At 37.1% G+C, this 21,436-nt stretch overlaps 1 protein-coding gene across 16 annotated transcripts in view; it reads right to left on the bottom strand.

Annotated features, from left to right (window-relative positions):
* The window catches only part of LOC115763646 (TLD domain-containing protein 2), a 59,766-nt gene that overhangs the window by 37,285 nt on the left and 1,045 nt on the right, over positions 1-21,436 (bottom strand). For 6 of the 16 annotated variants that reach the window (XM_030706312.1, XM_030706289.1, XM_030706291.1 and 3 more), the window contains exons 1-4: positions 11,431-11,645; positions 10,666-11,019; positions 1,893-2,201; positions 1,298-1,809 (exon numbers count right to left, since the gene is read on the bottom strand). The exons of 6 other annotated variants lie outside the window; for them this stretch is intronic. In XM_030706312.1, coding sequence (XP_030562172.1) covers positions 1,298-1,809; positions 1,893-2,153 — 773 coding nt within the window. In that variant the 5' untranslated portion in view covers positions 2,154-2,201; positions 10,666-11,019; positions 11,431-11,645. Of the gene's footprint in view, positions 1-1,297; positions 1,810-1,892; positions 2,202-10,665; positions 11,020-11,430; positions 11,646-21,436 lie in introns of those variants that run through there. 4 more of the 16 variants (XM_030706298.1, XM_030706294.1, XM_030706293.1 and 1 more) reach the window with 2 other exon arrangements.

The following is a 21,436-nucleotide window of genomic DNA, read 5'->3' on the forward strand; positions in this document are numbered from 1 at the left end:
ATATTCTTGATCAGCATAAATAGCCGAGTCGATCTAGCCATGTCCGTCTGTCTGTCTGTCCGTCCGCCCGTCCGTATATATGAACGCAAGGATCTCAGAACCTATAAGAGCTAGAGACTTGAAATTTTAGATGTAGGTGCTCCTAGCTCCCGCGCAGATCGAGTTTATTTCCGATAATCGATAACTTCCTCCGTTTCCAAGCAATCGATAAAAATCTATATCGATATCCTGTTTTTTGGGCAATTTTGGTAAATAATAAGAGCTAGAGTCACCAAACTTGACATATAGCTTCTAAAATAGAATATATATATATGCATTTGATGTTGGAAGAAGAGGGTTCAGGGTATCCCCTAGTCGGGAGCTCCCGACTAGAACCTCTTACTTGCTTATAATTATTGTCAAGAATTTATATACTGTATTGGTTCTCAAATGTCTCATGCTAGCCGTGATACCTTACCCTGTCAAGGCATAAAAAGTATGACAAGTAAAATGAATCGAAAATATTTCAAGAAAATGAAATGTGCATAAAAATAAATGCATTCAAAATAAACAAACAAAAATTGATTTCAAGGAAGTGCAAAATATACAAAATAAGAACGAAATGTAAAAGATTTAAAAATATTTGTATAAGATAACATGCAACAGTCGAGTTTTTTAATGAGCCGGACAGGGCCCATGGTACTTAAAAGAATGCGTCTCTAATGGCTTTGCCTGTGATGCTTTTTAAAATAAATAATTATCATAATGAGCTCTAGTAGATAAAAGCCGGACCACTTTGAGGCAATGCTCGGCATGGGTCAGGTTGGGGTTATCAGAGGTCATAGCTGTGGCTAGGTCATTCTCATCTCTTTGATCCAATGAGAAGCCTGAACGATATTAATTATTGTCGCAAATGTGATCATTTACCCTGCGGCTTACAAAGCAAAAGTCAAGGCCTGAACGCTCGAAAATTCGCACAAAAAATGACGCAACAAAATCAACAATAAACCATTCAGCAGAGTGGACTCCCACACACGCCCATAAACACATATTTGAATTGAATATTGATCTTCGATCTTCCCTGGGCCACAGAGTCCGAGTCCGCATTCAGCGAAAGGCGGAAATGTTTTGAACTAAAGGAGCGTGGTATTAAGCACAGGGTTTACGCTTAGATTAGTTACTTTTTGCACGGGGGAAGGGGAGTCTAACTGAGCAATGCATTTTAGTCACTGGCAAGGCGTTTGTTAAACATAAATTGGTTAGAGAGCAATCGGATGATGCACAAACTGGATTTTGATTTAGTTATAGTATAGCGAACCTGTTCTTGAAGTTATCGGGCACAAATATATTCCACCAGGAGTGTCGCTTCTCGCGCGGAAAGTACTCAACATGATTGGGATCGACAATGTCGTCCTCATCATCGTCATCGTTCGCATAGCTGGCCATATCGCTGGCATTATTGGCTCCATTGGCCCCCATACTGTCATTGGTCAGATCGCTTTGCGACTCGCTGTTGGTCATATTGGAGTCCAGGCTCCGTTGATTGATAAACTCCATCTTCTTGCGTCTGTGTCGATCTAATTTTGTCTGCAGCGAGCTGCGACGTCGGCGTTGCCGATCGTTGGGCGTATCATAGGGATTCATGCCCTGAACGACGGCACGCGACTGTGTTCCATCCTCAAAATAGGTCAGTTTGCCGGGCTCATTGGGTGAGCTAGCGCGTATATTCTCCTCCGAGCTATACACTATCTCGGGACTGTTGGTGGGCGTGGCAGAGCCATCTGACTTCTCGCTGCGCACAGCCGATTCATACGAGTCTTTGGTAGAGTTCTGCAAACAGGGCACAATGAAATAGTCGAATTAAGATTAAGATTAGATCTTGATTGTTGAAATCCAGTTAAGGATCTGCTTACCTTATTGCTATCACGGCGCAGAAACGAGACGGCAATGGAGCTGCGTCGCTTCTGGCTCTTGTCTGACTTGCTGGAGAAGAGACCCAACGCCAGCGAGCTGCGACGTGGCGGCTTCTGTGGCGGCAGCGGCGCTGTTATATTCATGCTATGCTCGGGCTCGCCATCGCCATCCACATGCTCATCGATGTTGACCAATGACGGTATAGAGGCACTGGCCCAGTCCTTGCGCAGACGATACTTGCCGCTATCGATGACGCTCATCTTGTTAACCAATTCTTCACTCGCCTCAACTCAATTAACCGTTAAGCACTGCAAATATTACGTATATTAATCAACTATTCGGCCAAAAACATTTAATGCCAACGAGGCGTGGCAGCTGGCTAAACTACATTCTATGTCTCAATCCATGTCTCTCTCTCTCTTTCTCTCTGGTTAGTCAAACTTTTACTTTCAATGAACTCCATTGAACCGAGCGTAATTAGCAGGCCATTGTCGGTCGACGACGACAACGATGATATCGCAGCTCTAATATATGTCCGAGCTAGTATCTAAGTGCATGCAACGTAGAGCAATTATCAGGTAGGTGGGCGGGGGCACAGTGGAAAGGTAGCCAGGGGCTCGCATGTTGTGAATAGGGCGCGTTTGTTACGAGAATGAGTTGCAATAGTCAGACGATCACACTCTAGCTACAACGACTAGTTTGATCACCTGCAACAGGTGAAGATCTCCCTCTCTTCGCACTCATTTAGCTGTTGATTTAATCCATAGATTATTTCAGCATTATAAAATTATATAAATAAATGTCATATTTAAAATATTTTTTTTCATGTTACAACTTTGGCGAAATCCCACAATTGAGATACAAGTTCGTTAATATAATTATATATTAATATACACCTAGATCTGTTCGAATTTAGCAAATGCCAAAAAGTGATTAGCATCAAAATGGGTTGGGCTGCCATTAACGTTTCACAAAGCTTTAAAGTCACTTAAAAAATGTTTAAAACTTAATTCCTCTTTAGAATCGCCAAGTTGTTTATGTGATCGTAAATATTAATAGTAATAGTAGTAATAGTAATATTAGGAAAGCAAAATATCAACCAAAAAAAAAAAACTATTCAGCTAAACACATATGCCCAGATCTGTTGAGTGTGCTAAATGGAAAAACAACTGCTAATAATGCAAATTATCTGAAAACTTCATGACATCATGAACAATGGCCCAACCTACGACAACAACATGACATCTACCAGCTATCATAAAGCAGAGAAAACAAAAAAGTACACCTAATATATATGTACTTCAATGAATCTCGGCGCGGCGATGACGAAGTCGATTTGGACAAGCTGGCGGGTATTCCAAGCCACGCTGCGAAATCGAAAGTGCTCTGTTACAGGTGAAACAATGGAAGGGTTGAATCCAATTACAGCTAATTCCATTCATCTTAGTACAACTGGGGCCTGTAAACTGTCAGCTGTTATAGTTTAACGCCTGGCTGATTTGTGTGTCTCAGTGTTTATTTGACAGATACACAGTCAGTTCTCGCCGACAATAGATCACGGCAGGGCTATAATTGTTGCTAGCATGGCATTTAATTCCGAAGTGCTGGGCGAGCTGAGCTTAATAGAGTTTATATCGAAAGCATATAAATAGGTCGATTATAACTGGGCTTGAGTTTTTGATAATGATACTTAAACGCTGATAAGATAGAATTTAGATTGCAGCCCCTAAAGTGGGAGAGTTACGAAATTATCTAAGCAGTGCAAATTTTCGAGTGCTGCGAATTTTTTTCAATTGGCTTTAAACAAGTCAAGTGAGCTCTTCGACCGAGTCTTATCTGAGCAACAGATTCCAAAACATCAACGCTCTATAGGAAACGAGCAATTTGAATAAGGCCCGCGTATAATACTTATGAATATATATAGATATATATTTATATACACACACATATAACCTTGTATACGTTCAGTGCGCAGCTGAAACTGACCACAACCGGTCAGTCTCAAGGCGTCGTCGTTTACATTGCCGACCGAGAGCGAAGTGAAGTGAAGTGAAGTGAACTAAGCTGAACTGAAGTTCACGCTTGAAAAACCGGGGGAGCTCTACGAGCTGCGTCTCATATCTGTCTATTGGCTGCCATTGGGCCTGGGTCTCGGTCTGGGTCTGGGTCTAGGGCGTTTTTGTCAAATTGCATCCGGCCATGAAGGTGAGACATTCGCTTCGCGATGGGTCTCTTATATATTTTTTGGAGAGCTAACGCATTATAAATCCATGCTGTTCATCAATTGTGCAATGCGCATAAATGAATAGAAATCCGATTCGATAAACGAAATCTTACTGTGTCAATGTCACGGCCAGCCAACCGAAAAACTTGTTGTCTATTGTCAACAAGCTCGTACACTCTCGCGTACTCGAACCTACATTCATTTTCCCCACCCTCGCCCTCCCACACACTCGTGTTGCATGTGCCTATAATCTGTGACAAAATTTTCCACAGCAAGGAAAAACAAGCGTGCAAGTGGAAAACTACAGCACGTGATAAGAGTCTTCCACTGATAACGTTAACTAACTTCTCTATATAGAAACATACATATTTGGACAATGCACATGATCGAGAACGATGCTCTTTAACATTATTAATTTGCATGTCTGCTTTTCACACTCAACTGGCAATGCAACAAACAAGTGCCTATAAAAAGCCCAGTCCCAGTTCCAAGATTGAAGACGCCTTGTGTCTACAGATAAATGATGCCTGCCAGAGATCAGAGCCAGAGTCTGGCCACGTTGCAAGGCTGATAAACTTGAGGGCTAGCAAAATTTTCCATGAAAACCGATTCTATTTACATATATATATATATATATATATATATATATATATATTTTTAATACTAGAAGAAATTGCCCAGCGTTGTCGTGCCATGTTTGCAAAGCACAATTGCTGATGTTTTTTATACAAACTATGACCCAGCTCGGAGGGCGAAGCTTTAACTTAAGATTTGGCCAGTTCTTGATCAAACAAGAACATACGCCATTATTATGTATAGCTTACTTTTATGCTGAACAGATAATTTGATTAACAATCGCCAAACAAGTTTAGATCAATAAAATTCGTCATCGCTAGTGCAAAATCAAATTCATGGAGTCGTTGCTTCGAGTTACACAAATGTATATTGCAGTTGTGAGGCAGCCTGTATAAACAACGATAAGAACAACAAAGTCAGAAACTTGAGAACTTTATGTGGTTTCGTGTTGGTTATATTAACAATTCGACTATACAGCTGAAAAATCCCTTGGGTTTTGGCCACATGCATCGTAACTACGAGCTAAATTTATATTTTCCATAGCCACCAATTGATAAGCGTACTTTTAGCTCTGCGGGATATGTACGCGACATAGATTGTTGACACAAACACAAAACAGGGGCATTGCAATTGCACTTTCGCTTTTGTAAAACACATATATGCAGCAAATGTATCTCAAAGATACACAGCGCAGACGCTTCGCTAGCGCTTGGGATGTCAAGATGTCAAAAATATCGCAAAAGAAATAAATTGCAATTAAGCGTTTCTGATCGACTAGCAATGCCCTGTAAATACGTTTGCCTTATATCGACTCGTTTATCTATAGACAAATTTTTAGTATACATTTTCATATATCATACAAATACATGCCACATTGTTTTTTTGTTCTTTTTTCGTAAAGCATATTACCACACATCATAAGAAATGCGCTCACACATAGGCTAAAAGATACAAATGTATCTGGGGATAGTGTAAAAATCGCGTGCCTAAAATAAAACATATATGTACATACGTATGTTGTGTCTGCGATCTTTTTTTGTTTTCATTTTTATTTGAAGCTTTTAAAGTAGTAGCAGGAGAAACAAACAAATGCGACATAGTCAAAGAGAAGATCTATTTAAATGGTTCCTCGAACAGCTCGAGAACTATAGCTATACCTGGCCTTTGGTTACCTGATACCAGCATATATAAGCATGAGGGTTTTTCTTGGGATTATATAAACTTCATATTGTTGGCGGAGTCATGCACATACATATGTACCTTTACGAATATGCACTTGTGTCTGTTTGTCTCGTAAATCTCTCTTCAAATATTTTTATATTTTTGTATCTACGTAAACAACTGGTAATATTTGCCTGGCTGGCGAAAACCGGTTGCACAAACAATTTGCTAATAAGCAACTTCAGTTCATAAATTTGTCATATGAAATACAAGCCGCCAAATATTCACACACAAACAATTGCATGCATTCTGAAGGTATTTCCAAATTGCATTCTTCATTCTATAGTCGCGTATAGGGTCGCACAATGGGTTCAAGTTAAGAACAAAAATGACATAACTGCCACAGTTAAAATTAACAAAGCTATTTGCGCTTAAATAACTTGTCGCTTAAGTCATTGAACTGTAGGCGAACGAGCGTGCCTGTGTGCGTGCAGAAATGCACAAGATACAAATGTATCTACACGTGCTAGCTAATTCAATGCAATTTTCGCGGCATACCTTTCAAATAAGAATTAACGCGAGAATAAAGTTGTAATTTACTTATTTTTTCTTATACTTCCAAACATGGTAGTTGAGTTTTTAGAAATTTTAAAGCCTGTCCACTCGATTAAAAGCTAAATAGTTAAAAAGTTTCCCACATGTCACTTTAAATAATCTACAAGAATTTAAGCACGCTAGTTCTGGGTTGGGTTAGTAGCGTTGTTAATTAATCAAATCTAGGGTGAGGCCCGGTAGTAAGCACAACCCGTTAGCTATTTATGGTCTTTATAGTAACCAACCGTATATCACGGGCACAATTACAGTTCAAGGTGTACTGATTTAATGCAACTTTCTAGACTTGGAAATTGCAAAGTTAAACATCTCCGAGAACTAATAAAGGAATTTTGTAAAGTTGAGCTTAAGACTGGGTTTTGTCTGATTGTAGTATCATAATTAATAACTACTTTTAATGTGAGCATCAAGTTACATGGATTAAAATCCAATTGTTATTAAAGGCATGAACATTTATTTACACTTCCGTTATTATTTATACAATATTGAGTTGGGTGTAAATGTTATTAATATGCGAGCAGACACAAAACTGTGTAACAAATCCGCATTAGAACTAAATTTAAGCTCATGACAGTCAGAAACTAATGACGTGTGTGAACAGGAAGGCGGGGGAGGGGGGGACAAGCTCTAGGAGAGAGAGGGGGGTGCATTCTGGCTTATATTTTGTTGTGGTGATAAAGTGACATAATCCGTAACCGTGACACTTGATCCGATTTCGAGCGTGAACCTGCGCAGGCCGCAAGAATGTGGGCTTGCTCAGTATTTGTATCTGTATCGGTAAATGTATCTGTAGCATAGTTCGCATCTATCTTCTGTTGTCAATAATAATTTTTTGTTACTTGCAATCGTTCCTATTTTGTAAGTGTTAAAAATACAAAAAATTCAATGCGGAAGTGATCGACTTTAGTTTGCAAAAACAAAAAAAAAAAAACCGGTTCGGCGTTTTGCTACTTTCATAACTATGTATCTATGCATTTGTATCTGTATCTGTGTGCTTAATCAAACTCAATCAATCGTCAAGTTTGTGTTCCGCAAAACAATCAACAATTTTGCTTACAAGTTGACAACAACAACAACAAACCGAAAGACGGAACCAAACGAGCAAATTCAATGGTTGGCGACCCCTCCTAGAACGGTTAGCACTTATCTTGCCCACGAATGATTTAATATGCAAATCGGAAACGCTTCCTCTAACAGATAATGCTAGATATTCAGCAAAAGTCGGGATGAGATTTGTTTCATTCGATCTGTTTGCTAAGCAAAAACTGTAGCCAGTTCCTGCTGAATTGTAAATTCATTTTGCAAAACAAGTCCACTTAATATAGAATTTAAATAGAAGCTTAATTTGGTATTTACATCAAGAGGTTAAGAGTGACAAAATATGAATTTCTACATTAGATGTTGAATCGTAATGCGCAGTTCGATTAATGCACATTTTCCTCAGCGAAAAAAAAAGAAATATATATATATATACATTTATATATAATTATATATTTGGAAAGAAATATATATATTTAGAAATGGGAACAGTCTACACTACTTGTTTACATTCTATGACAAATGTGCAGTGAATAAATATTAAGGAAAATATCTCAATCGGTTTTCTAACAACAACAAAAATTGGAAGTGGAGGGCTTTCACTTTACAAATAGATGGGGAACCAAAGGTATCAGGATATCTGTTTTTCAGGTCTATAATAGAAGTGGGCTTATTTAGTCATCGACAATGTCAATAAATCAGACACACACACACACACACACACATACACACAGGCACACACACACACACAGGCACACACACCAATTAACAACAACGAGCCGCGTTTTAAAGTGCTCTTTGTGCAGATACAAAAGCCGTCAGATACTTGGGACTTGAAGAGCATATGAAGTGCCTTTGTGAGCGGCGATTGATTTTTGGCATATGTATGAGCTCGTGTATTTATTTGTGTAATTATGACATTTTTTCACGCCGCGTTAAACAAACAAACAGCACACAAAATGACAATAAGCCTCTTTGTTTGAGACAAGCACACAGAATTAAAAAACTCATAAATAAAATAAATAAAATTAATATATAAAAGATATCATACTATAAAGTGAACAGTGTGCGTGGAGTGCGGTCTCTGTCCTGCGACAAGCCTTTTTCGCTACGTCTGTAATTAAATTTATATTTATATATATTGTAAACTTTTGGTCTGCTTAACAGACAAAAGTTGCAGCTACTTACAACAAAAACAGACAAGAAAAAAAACCAGGCGATAACGATGCGATTCCATTTCACACTGGGAGTTGGTTGCTTCCTCATGTGAACACGATTTACATGAAGCATGTAAAGCTGCCCCACGCAGCGCTTGTCACTCAAAATCAATAAAAAGATACAAAAGTATCTACGCGATGCCACGCATCTTTTATTTTTGCATTTCCGCGTTGGATTTCGTAATTATTAACGCATTTAATTTAAATTTACAGTAATTGATTTGCATAGCCGGCCACGCCCACAACGATATGCGTCAATTTATTTTAAAATATTGTGCAACGCCATATTTCCGCCTGACTTGTCTGGCCTGGCCCGTAGTTGGCATTTAATTTATCTAGCCAAAATAAATTTTTTTTTATCTGTAGGATTGGTAGACTTTGGAGTCCAGGCGATAAAAATATTCACAATCAGCGAATGGAAATTGTGTCAAAGTTTTCGATTGAATGCAAAATATAAACAAAAAAGCAACTTTATGGTGATTAAACAAATTTATGAAAAACAAATGTCTTATCAGTTGAATAAATTCAAAGCTAGATATTCGAGTTACCATTTAAATTAGTATAGTTATATTAAAATTCCATTTATTATAATATGTAAATAATTTATTTTCTTAATAGGCCCATAAGCCGTCTTCAGAGTTTGATCGATTGGGTGCACAACAATTTTTGTATAATATTCATTCCATCTCCGGGTCTTTGCACAGATATTAACCTAACGGCGCTTACAATTTTAAGATTGCGATCTCTTTCACTCTATATCTGTCTGTTAGTGCTAAAAGACCAATGTGAAGAGTCGCAAAGAAAATAACAGAGACAGAGCATCTGTCGCCAGACAGTCTACAAAATCGGAAACGTAAGCAGGTTATGCCGAACTGGCATAAATTGTAGGAAGACAACGAATAACCGTTAGAAATAAAATTGCAATTTTTGGTTAGCCCACTGAGGCATAACAGATTCTTTACCCACTCTCATTCCGCAACTTTATGAAAATATGCAAGTGCCACTGTCTAAAGCAACTTTAATGTGCGTGTGTATGTTAGTTCATTACTTTGAAATACCGTTGCCATTTGTTTCTCTACGAAAATGGCAGCGCAGGGCTTTGGACAAAGTGGAAATGAAGCCCTGAGCATCGAGAGAAGACAGTGAAGCTTGCGTGCTGAAATTGTTGTTGTTGTTGCTTGGGTTGTTTTGTTTTATTGTGCTGATGACCTTAAATTAGGCGTAGGTCTTCATTTTTTTTTGCCGCATACGGCGCGTTCGGGTTTTTAACCGACGTTTTCTGTTTTTTGCGTTTTAGTCAGCTGTTTTGTGCTGCGCTTTGGCCTCAAGTTGTAATAAATAACAAAGAAGACAAAAAACTTACATGCTCATAAGAAATAACAACGAAAACATAAAACCACGCTCCAAATGCCTTGACCCGCAGGCAAGAGCCGAGAATAAGGCAATCATTTTGTTGGTTAGTTTGGATTAGCACAACGCCTAATGTGAATACGTATGAAAGTGAATGTAATGCAGTAGACGTCAAAAATGAGAGGACAATAACAATTCCAGCTATAGAGTTTTACTCCGCATTTGCCTTTGTATATATGTTAGACAGAGAGAGAGAGAGAGAGAGAGAGAGAGAGAAAGAGAGAGAGAGTGGGAGAGAGAGACTCAAAGGGCAATGAACAAATGGAAAACCGTTGAATGGCGCACAAGGAAATCGAATATGAACAGATTTTTAGACAAGCCGCGCCTTACACAGCGAGAAGAGAGCGAAACCGTATGAAAAATAGAGTAAGAGAGAAAGGGAGAGGCACCGTTGAGCCAGCGGCCGCCTATTTGGCGAACGTTTCTTTGCCTATTTCTATGTACAGATTATGCAAAGCATAATTAATTTTGCTATATTTTTTCTTACATCACTTAAGTACTTGTTGCACTGTGCTCACACACACACACACGCACCTGCCTTTTAGCTCGATCGCTTTGCTGGTTCGCCTTGTGTGACGGCTGCCTTGTGAGCTCGGGCTCGCTCTTACTGCGCTGTTTAGATTCCTTGTGGTATGCTTCCTTTGCTTTTTTCTTTTGTTGATTCTTTTTTCAAGTAAATTCGTTTAGTGATTTTAGTCACATTTCTAACTGGTATTCATTTCGCTTTTTGTCCACTCGCGTTAAAACATTAAAAACCGATTATAATATATGCACAAGCACGCACGCGTCTAATATATGTATTTCAAATTTATTTTAGTTTTGTGCTAATGCTTTTCTTTTCTTTTGTTTTCTTTGGCACAACGCGAAAGAGGGGTAAAGTTGAGCACTCTGTAATTTAATTTAATTTTAATTTTAAATTGGTTTTAAATCAATACACACACACACAAACCCATTTTTATAGTTTGAATTTTAATAAATAACTTCTAAAAGATAGTGCTGCTTATTTTCTCGTATCTAATGACACGAAAGACAAGTGCAACTCCAAAATGGTGGCAAACGAAATTTATTTTTCATCAGCGATTATTTTCAATCACACGAAACACTAACCACAAAATGGGCACAGACAATATCAGACAATTGCAATAACAATATTACCGCTGTCGGTACAACAAATTAAAAAGCACACTCTTTTCGGCACACATTCAGACAAGCAGCTAATTTAACAATTTAACAAAACATGGGAATGTGTACTGGGTATTTATTAATTTTTATTTTTTTGTATTGTTTTAAACAATTTACAATATTTGATGCGGTTGCTGCACATTTAAGCCCGTTTTTGCATTTATTTCTGTATTTTATTTAGCACGTAGCCGTTTTACGGTATTGTGATGTGTTTCTTCTTTTTTTTTTCTAAGTTCGCGCGCGCGCGTTTTTCGCTTGGACGGGCTTTGCAAAATAAGAGTTTGCTGACACTTTTCTGTTTCGTTTTGGCGCGCTTCGGAGCGACTTGCTTGTGTTCGTTGCAAATGAAAAACTTAAACTGATCGAAAATTTCTACGGTGAAGCGAACGTGCATGTGTCTCAGAAAGCAGCGACAACACTCAGAAAAACACAAACAACACAAAAAATAACCGAACACCAACGAATACGAATACGATCTTTGGCTGACGCTGGCGATGACGTCGACGTCGCTGCTACCGTTTCTGTCGCTGCCGACGCTCTTGTGTAAATTATGCTATTTATTGTCGCTGCACAGTGGAACGTAAGTATAAATAAAATTATAATAACTGCATACTGGCTTCGTCTATATGTACTGAATATGTGTGTGCCACTGTGTGTAGTCTCTTTGTTTGTCGGCCAGCACTGACTGACTTCGCTGCTATTTTGAGCTTATTCTTCCACTCTCTCGCTCTCTTTTTCTCTCTCGTTGTGTTTGGAGCTCTAGCTCTCTGGGCGCGTCGCCATGTGCTTCAATAAACATAAACTTGTTTTTGTTGGCAGGTTTAAGCGCAGCTTACAGATTGTTTATACATTTTTCAGCTGTTTATTTTTTATTATTCATATTTATTTTACTTATATCAACTAACTGTCGCTCTGCTCTTCTTCTTTAATATTGCTAACAAACAATTTACTCATGTAGTTAAAACATAAATTCAATCTATGCATTGCATCTGATTCGCATAACATATCAACATGATGCTGCAACAAATGTAGCCGAGACATGTTGCTGGCATTCAGCGATATTGCTGACGATTTTTTTACGGGTTTGTAGATGGCTTTTTATTGTTTACTGGAAATCGCCTTCTAATGCACATGTGCACCGAAACTTGTTTAAATCGGGAGTGCGTTGCGAATAGACAAATAATTAATACAATTTGCTGATGTATATATTTATTTACAATGTGTGGTTATTTTTGTTTTTCTATCTTTATTTGGAGGCTACTCGGTGCAACGCGGCGACTTTGTAATTTCATTTAAATTACTCATACGCATTGAGAGCCAGCCAATATGTGTTGCTTACTGTTTTAACTCGGCGCTAAACGAAGCGAAAACATTTCCGGCCTTAACAACCGATATAGGTCATTGTTGGGGTGAAAGTGTGAATGCCACCCCCTTTCAAGGTTTGTGCCCCGCTAAAAAAAAACCTAGAAAATTTCCCCCAAGTTTACTTGAATATGCATAAATCTATACACTTATGATAATACTATACTATGATACTATACTATGATAATACTATACTAGCCTTCACCTTTTGTGCTGCGTGAGAATTTCCTCTAATTTCTACAGTTAAATATCATGACTCGACTCGACTTGCAAATTATGCAATTATAATTATTTCTTTTTCTTCCTCTCGCTCCTCAACTTGTTGAAGGGGCAACTCAAAACGCCAAACGTGCAACATCATCTTGCACCTTGTTGCCGCTTGTCTTGCATTTTCGACTTGTTTTGAGCCTCGAAACCCTCAAAGGTATTACACAATTGATTGAGCCAAATTGCATTGTGACTGTAAAATGTGTAAATACGTTTAAATATGTGAATAATATTCAAAGTACGTTTCTTATATGTATTAATATTAAACAAATAACTGTCGCTTAAGCGGTTCACGGTTCGAACATCGTCTCGCCTTTAGGTTCTTTATTTTAGATATAATTCGGTGCAGATTGTCTGTTCTTAAGAATGCGGATTACGTTGGAGCTGCCCTTCATAGTAAAATAAAATGTAATATTCTAGATTCGAACCGGTTCGGCGTGTGTGGGTGGGCGTGTGTATACACTAACGTGTATGCATGCATGTATGCCTGCACTTATGCATATATGCATGCATGTTTGTTTCCTAATACCAAACGCAGCCATACTTATTAGTCGCTGTGCTGCGAATTTAAATAAAACGATTTACTACCAAGTGCTCTTCTCCTCGATTCTCAAGAGTTCAACTAGGCTGCATGCGTAGCTAGTAGTGTAGTGTTGTTTATTTATTTTAAATTTTTTTGTTTTAAGTATTTTTTGTTGGTGTTTTTTTTGTAAGTAAGTACATATATATGAATGCATGTACGTGTGTACATACATATAAAATCGGGGTACATATACAGGCAGACATGCACACAAACATATACATATGTATGTACGCATATACTTATATATATGTATGTATGCATATACTTATATTTGTAAAAAATGCATACATACATACATGCATGTATACATATGTATGTACGTATGTATGTATGTATGTATGTATGTATGCATGTGTGCATGTGTGCATGTGTGCATGTGTGCATGCATGTAGCTATCCGGACATGTATTCGTACATGTATACATGCATGCATGTTTGCATATATACTAAACACACATGCATACTTATATTTACAAACAGGCGTACATACATATATATACATATATGCAAACTTAAAACTTCGAATCGCATTTCTAAACAGGAAACTTGGATTCAACGAACAAATAATAATTTTTTTTATTTTTTCAAATAATTTTTCATATAGATCTATGAAAATAAATTTTAGCACGAAACATCACCCACCAAATCCTTGACCCCCATCTCCTTTCCTTCAAGGAGGAATGCATTTTCCAAAATCTGCGAGACACCCCTAAAATGAATTTAAACAAAGATCTTTTGAAAATGAGTTTTGAGGCCAATGGTAAAAAGTTTTATTCAAGCATTTTTCTCAATTTTTCCAACCATGCAAGTGGAATTTCTCGAGACCCCGTCTCAACGTGCAGCTGCATCACATAAGGTATGTTATGTGAAAATTTTAGTTTTATTAAGAGAGATAAGCCCTTAAGATACGAGCATATTTACTTCCTTTACGACAGTCCCATAATTGTTGTTGATTTAAATGCTAATTAGCGACGAGTCATAAAAATCTCTAGAATTTGAAAAACCCAAACAAGTCGGCAATCTAATTGGTTTTATTGCTTTGATTGGTCAGAATAAATACAGACTGCAATTAGCTTCTAAATGTTTAAAAATGTATATGTTTAAAATAAATGCGCGGTTCCTTGACATAAGCACACACACACACACACATTACACAAATAAATCTTTAAATATATCTAAAATCTCATACTTGCGGGCTTTTGAGTTTTTTGTGATTTTGTTTATTTGTATTTGTAATATTTGTGTACCAAATGTGCGCATGTGCTCGTTTCTCTCATATTTGCATTTATTTATAAGTATATTTTTTGTTCTCAATTTGCAATTTCTACAACTGCCAACAACTTGTTTACAAATTCAATAAATATAAGCTAAAAAAATGAAGTTAGGCAAATAAGACAACTATAATTCATTGCAGATGTTTAAGAAGGGCACTTGACAGAGTATTCCTCAAAATGAACTCAAAATATATTCATTAAAATGATAGAAAATATTTTCGCCAGGCAGCTGATGAAATTCCCAGATCCAGCTTCAGCTTCAGGTTCAGCCTTTAGTTAAACTGCTTAAAATGCAAAGCTGAAAACTTCATTTTTTTTTACTATTTTGTCCGTCATATAACGGAAGGGGCACACGAATCTTTTCAGCAAAGTTTCGACAACTTTTTTTTTTATTTTTGCTGCAGACTAAAAATAGCAAAGCGACAAAAACAACGACAACTTCGGCGTTGATTGCAAGTTGTTTGGTTTTGCTTTTATGCTGGCAACGAAAACGACGACGTCGACGCTGGTGTGGTCCAATAATGAAAAGAAAAACCGGCTTGACAGGAAAACACAATTTTCGTTTGAATAAGGAAAAAATGCATAACATTTTTGCAGCTCGACAACGCAGTTGACGCCGGCGTCGCAGCCAGCAGCACCGTCTGCCCGTGCAAAACATTTGTATTGTCAAATACCCTAGAATTTGGCCAGCAGGGTAATATGATTGGGCTGCTCATATGCTTATTTGTAGTAAAAGACCTTACCCACATTTTATGCATTTATACACATACATTTATGTCAATTTAACTTTTCAATTTTTAACTTGAAATTATTTCCTAATTTCTAATTTTTTCTAAATTTACTTTTTGATAATTCATTAAATGATTGTTGAATGACTTTGTGGTAGCATAATCCTGGACAAAAAAAAATAGAAAGAGAATAATTTTAAAAACTTTTTCCTCTCCTGCAAACAAAAAAAAGCTTGGTAGTTTTTTCTATTTTTCTAGGGTATTCTAGAGCCTGCCTACAGCAAACAGCTTTCGTTTGGATTGTTTGGATTTTCAGCTGTTTTACTGTTCGGTCTTATCCCTAGGTATTTAGACTGGTTTGGACCCCGTTGTGTACCCTATTTGGTCAGCTGACAAATAGACAGTCGCTGCCCGAAAATATGCGATATATGGGAATTTTCCATTTTCCATTTTCTACTAACCCACTGTAAGGGTGTTGCGTATTTCCTTTTGAATTATGCACATAAATTGCATACGTAAAATGCACACTTAACAAAGATACTTTTAAATTGATTAGCCGTGCGAGTGTCAAATTATTGACACTTGTGGGCCAAAAACAACTATCATCAGATATTGATATATTGGCGAATTTTGAATTCAAATATGTATTTCGCGCCAATCAACAGTAAAAGTGATAAATGATAAATTTGTTATTGATTGATACAGATACTTTTTCTTTAATTAAAAACTGCTTTCTGCTTACATATTTAACAACCTGTGAACTATTTTCTTTGCTAGCACAACTAATAGGAATAATATTGAGGTCAATGTCAGTTAAACAATAATTCTTGCTGTTATTTATATTGAAAAGGCAAGCGCCAACTTTTTATTTATTTAGCTAACATAATATTTTATTTATGTGCCAAGAGCTAGACAGTTGGCAACATCAATTATAAGTCGATTTTCGCCAATCATGCAATCGAATTATTATTATTAATTATAATGGCCCATCATCGTATCACAAGACTTAAAAGATATATGGGCACAGTTGAACCCAAGCCATGTTACAACTCATAGAAAGCCACTCAATTATAATGCCGCCCATTGTTTGTAGAATCAGTTTTTGGCCACATACTTTTACTATCTGATTAAAAAAAAACTGCTTATGATGAATTGAAATTTCGATAGTAGCTATGAGTTATTTGAACGGATTCTACCCGAAGAATGTCTATTAAAGTTTTCCATCTGCCCGCAGTTCTTAAGGTACCTCGACCTGGAAAAGTCTAACACAAAGAAAGAAGTGGATAGAAAAATCGACTATAAAATGCTCTTTACTCAGGCCTTAGCTGTTCTTTAACATATTTTTCAGAAATATGCTAACTCATACTACCTCATTTTGGGCTACAGGGTATCATATTGAACAATATTTGTAGCTACGCAGATGTTATTTGTTGACATTAGGCCAGCTGAGCTGGCTGGAAATTTTTATGATATTTTACTATGCATTTGGAAAATTTTCGATCAAGTTATTTGCCTACTATGTATATTCTAGATTTTTGTTATTGTTTTCGCGTCGACTCTTATCGTCGGCCTATTTGAATATCTGGGTAAATACGATTCAGAGTAAATATCAGGTGGAACTGATAAGAATGCGCTGAATATATAATTAATTAAGATAAGGCCAGAAATTAAAAGCACTAAGAAATATTTCTAGCATATTTGTGCTGTATTATTTAATCCGAAGAGTATAAATTGCAACGCACGAATGTGACCTTAGCAATCAATAGCTGAGGTCAGCTGTCAATAGTTCATTGTATCAATATGACCACGCCTTGTGTCAAATCTAATTGAGCTGTTCAATGGGCCATATAGAGAGACGATGTCGATGAGACAGTCCCCCGTGTGGTTGTCATTTGTTTGTCATATCCTTGTTAACATGTCGGCTGCTAAATTGGTTGCGCTTTTCTAGTTAATTTCATTTGTTTAAGCCAATTTCGAAAGTAAAAATCGATGTAAAACAAATCGTAGTTTAGTTCTCGATTGTAGATTGCTCGCAAGGACAACAACAAATAAAAGTTAATAAATATTTATCGATATTTGTCGATGGCGTATGGGCGAGGGGAGGTGGGCTTGCGTTTAATATGTTCTAATAAAAAATGATAGGTAATTATTTTGATATAGTACACACAAATGTTGACTGACATATGCTTCAAATGAATGTCAGGCTGTTGACATTGAATAAATATTAAGATTCAAGGATGTGTAAAATAAACACTGCAGAATAGTGGAGAATTATCGAGAGTGAAATTATAGGGAGAACGTGGAAAAAGCGGGAAAGTAATAAACAGCCCACAATTATAATGCTTTTATATATGACCTTCTGCCAATTTGAATGAGCATGAAAAACGCAAATGCAATTTCTGAGTAATTTTCAAAATTAATTCCGACAAGTGCATATTTTTGAAACATAGCCCAAACATGCTCGTGTATATAGATATACACATATATATTATCTTCTGCTGCTTAGATAACAAATAAATTTCGTCGCAATTTAATAAAGCCAAATACTTTTGTTTGTGTAGAAAATGTCAAGCAATGACATTGGGTCCACGACCATTCTGTACAATTGGAAAATAAATAAATATAGTATATATAAATATAAATAAATAATATAATTTATAATATAATTGATTTAGTGAGCGTAGGACATCATAAAATAACACATCACATGTCGGATGTTTGGATACGCTGATTAAGTCTTATGGGTGTGATTAAAATGCCACGTGCGACACGTTTCACCGAGATTTATGGCTAACAAACAGTAGCATCAGTCAACCATGGAATCGGTTGATTTATAGAGCTGACAGACATTAGCTTATATGTGACATGGCGAGCACACCTGGAGAGCACTGAAAATGATTGACTTGAAGAAAACATTCCCATGCTGGGGGATACATATGTATATACAATATGATATCATCGCACACTTTACATTAAGTTCGATTAACGTTGGTCTCGAATTTCCTGAAATTCCTCCGGAAATGAAAATATATTTAACATGACTTAACTAAACATTAAACAGCTTAGGCAACACAACTACTACAGGCATATGCATAACGCATATTGAACACCATTTGCCTGCGCAATATGGCACTTAATTGTGGCAATTAATTCATATTCATAAAGGCAACAAGAATTCTCAATGCCTCTCAATTAAGTGCTTTACTCTCGACGCCTTCCTCACAGCTTTCAATTCTATTATACATATATATATATATATATTATATTGTTTCGGTTAGTTCGTGCAGCTGGCAGGAACATTCGCAAAACATTCCCAGCGACATCCTTCAATGACAAAGGACACAATTTGCGAGCCAATGTTACATTTCATGCCCAGCTCTGGACCTGATAAAAACCACGCCCTAGCCTCAGGCTTGCACTGTGGTCAAATGGCAATAGTTTATGTGCATCTGGACACTAGTAGATCATATCGAAAAGCCGCTCTGTTCAATAACCATAAAAGTATAAATATTGTTAGTCAGCCATTTCAATAACATGAACCACTGTGCGCATTGCAATCGATGCAAATTATGGCCTAAAGCAATGACAGAAGCAGTAGCCACAGTGAAACTGCAATTATTATACCCTGTACACAGAAAATCAGCTTGAAAGAAGAGCTCGAAAAATATAGATATCTGAACCCGATCAATGTTTTCGATATTATCGATCGATATATCGATCGCCCTCAAAGGTTGTAACCTCTAGTTATTTATTTAAAAATAACCATGGTATTTTTTGGTTAAACACTTGTAGCTTGTATTAACAATTTCCAAACTATTTAATTTGCATTTTTTTGAGATATTTTATTTTCCAACAAAAGGCAAAAATAAATATTGTTCCATTTAAAATTATTTTACTTGTCGCTTTCTTTTGCTCAAAAAGTGTTAGAGCTGGGAAAACATCGAGAACATCGATGATTCCAAAAAATCGATAGTTCTCAACACAAATATATCGATATAATCGATAGTCCCATCGATGATTTTCCAGCACTAGTGCATGTCTGTGCTCACACTTAGCGATGATTGGAAATAGAGAGAAAGAGAGAGAGGGAGAGAAAGAGTGGTAGAGTGGGAGAGAGGGAGCTGTGTGAGTGCGAGGTACTGCAGGGTATCTGCTCGTCGTACACGCTGCCATAGAATGCTCTGACTTGTTATTGTTGTCATTGTTGTGCTGACATCGCCAGCCGCAGTAGAGCACATCACAGCTGCAAGTGAAAGTCAAACATGAAACACACACACACACACAACTTGGCGGATATTTAGCGTTTGGGGGAGCAGAGGACGTGGCTCGGCAGGCACTGGGGTAGTGCTGATGACGGCCATAATGTGCATCGTTTCATGGTCAACAGCTATTTACAGTCGCTATCAGCGTGCGTGTGAGTGTGAGTGTGCATGTGCGAGTGTGGGTAATAGCAAAACAAATGCTTTACTATGCAGAATGGGCCAAAGGATTAGCAAACGGCCACACATCAACTGGCATTATCATCGGCTCATCAATATGGCCCCGGCGAACGGCGTTGAAGACGTGCTCGGCATGCTTAGGGTCGCATCTTAAAATTATCGACTCTATTAAATTATACACACAGCATATTTGCATAAAAACCACCCAACTTTGGAGGGGCTTGTGGGTTTGTCGGAATTTTCGGGTATTACCTTCGTATTGAGTTGTCGCATTTTTATGACTTTGTTTATATCAATTCGCAATTCGATAGATTAATTGCTTGTGGACACCCATTATGCATATTTATGAGGGTTGGGAATAATTAACAATAATTATCAGTTAAGATTAATCAAGGTTTGGCAGTCGAAATTCAGGAAGACTAGCTACATTGTATTCTGAATTATTATGTATATACACAATGCCCGAATACTTGGGTACAGAATGTGGCCAAACCTGTTAAAAGGCTTCGCATTTAAAGATGCACTTCGCAAAGGTAGCCAGAAGAAGCAACTACCAAAAAAGGGGGAAAAATATAAAAACCGGCGATCAAGGCCAAACCTTAAATGGTTTCAAGGTTATAAATCACCTGGCCAAGCCAGGAAGCAGCAGACTCAAGAGCAGATGCAAAGTCCTGATGCATATCAGTGAAAACTGGTTTTGATGAGCGAGAAAATAAAAAGCAGATTCCATTCCCATTACATATCGAGGTTACGACAAGCCAGCTACGTTTACAGGGCATCCGCAGAGTTCTATAATGATGATAATGAAAGGCATTTAACGACAGGTCTAATGCAAAGACTGAAACCCGAAGTGAAAGTCATTTGGTAGCAGAACGAGAAAATAACGAAAAAATAAGCCAGCATATTTGAACACATTTTTATGGCAAGAGAATCAGTTGTGAAGAGTTTACATTTATCTGACATTTATCTTTTAGCAGCTGGATTCAGGCCATTTTATATGTGGGCGTCTGAAGGACGAAAGATATGCGAAATTAAAGTGTCAAATTGAATTGATTTATGGCCAATGATTCAACTGTCTGTTACCATTTATATTGCACAATTGCTTGTTGTGTATTCGCCTGCCTGATTTCGAGTTGATTTCTGCTTCGCTGCGACAACAATTCGTGTTCCCGCTTTCGCATTCGCTTTCGATTCGTGAATTCAGTTGCAGTTCAGTTCGAGAACTTAAGTTCTTTAATCTTAATTTAGTATGTTACAAAAATTATAAATATATATATTTTATTAGATTGAAGAACTTTAGTTTTATATATATGTATATATATATATATATATATATATATTTTATTAGATTGAAAAACTTTAGTTCAATATATATTTATTTTTGTTGTGAGAATGTTTTTTATAGGATCAGCTAATAATATTATATTGTTAATCTTACTAAATATGCAGAAATTAACGTGTGACTTATTAT

This window comes from Drosophila novamexicana, unplaced genomic scaffold, assembly GCF_003285875.2.
Source record: "Drosophila novamexicana strain 15010-1031.04,08,12 unplaced genomic scaffold, DnovRS2.1 tig00000770-arrow-pilon, whole genome shotgun sequence".
NCBI classification, from domain to species: domain Eukaryota; kingdom Metazoa; phylum Arthropoda; class Insecta; order Diptera; family Drosophilidae; genus Drosophila; species Drosophila novamexicana.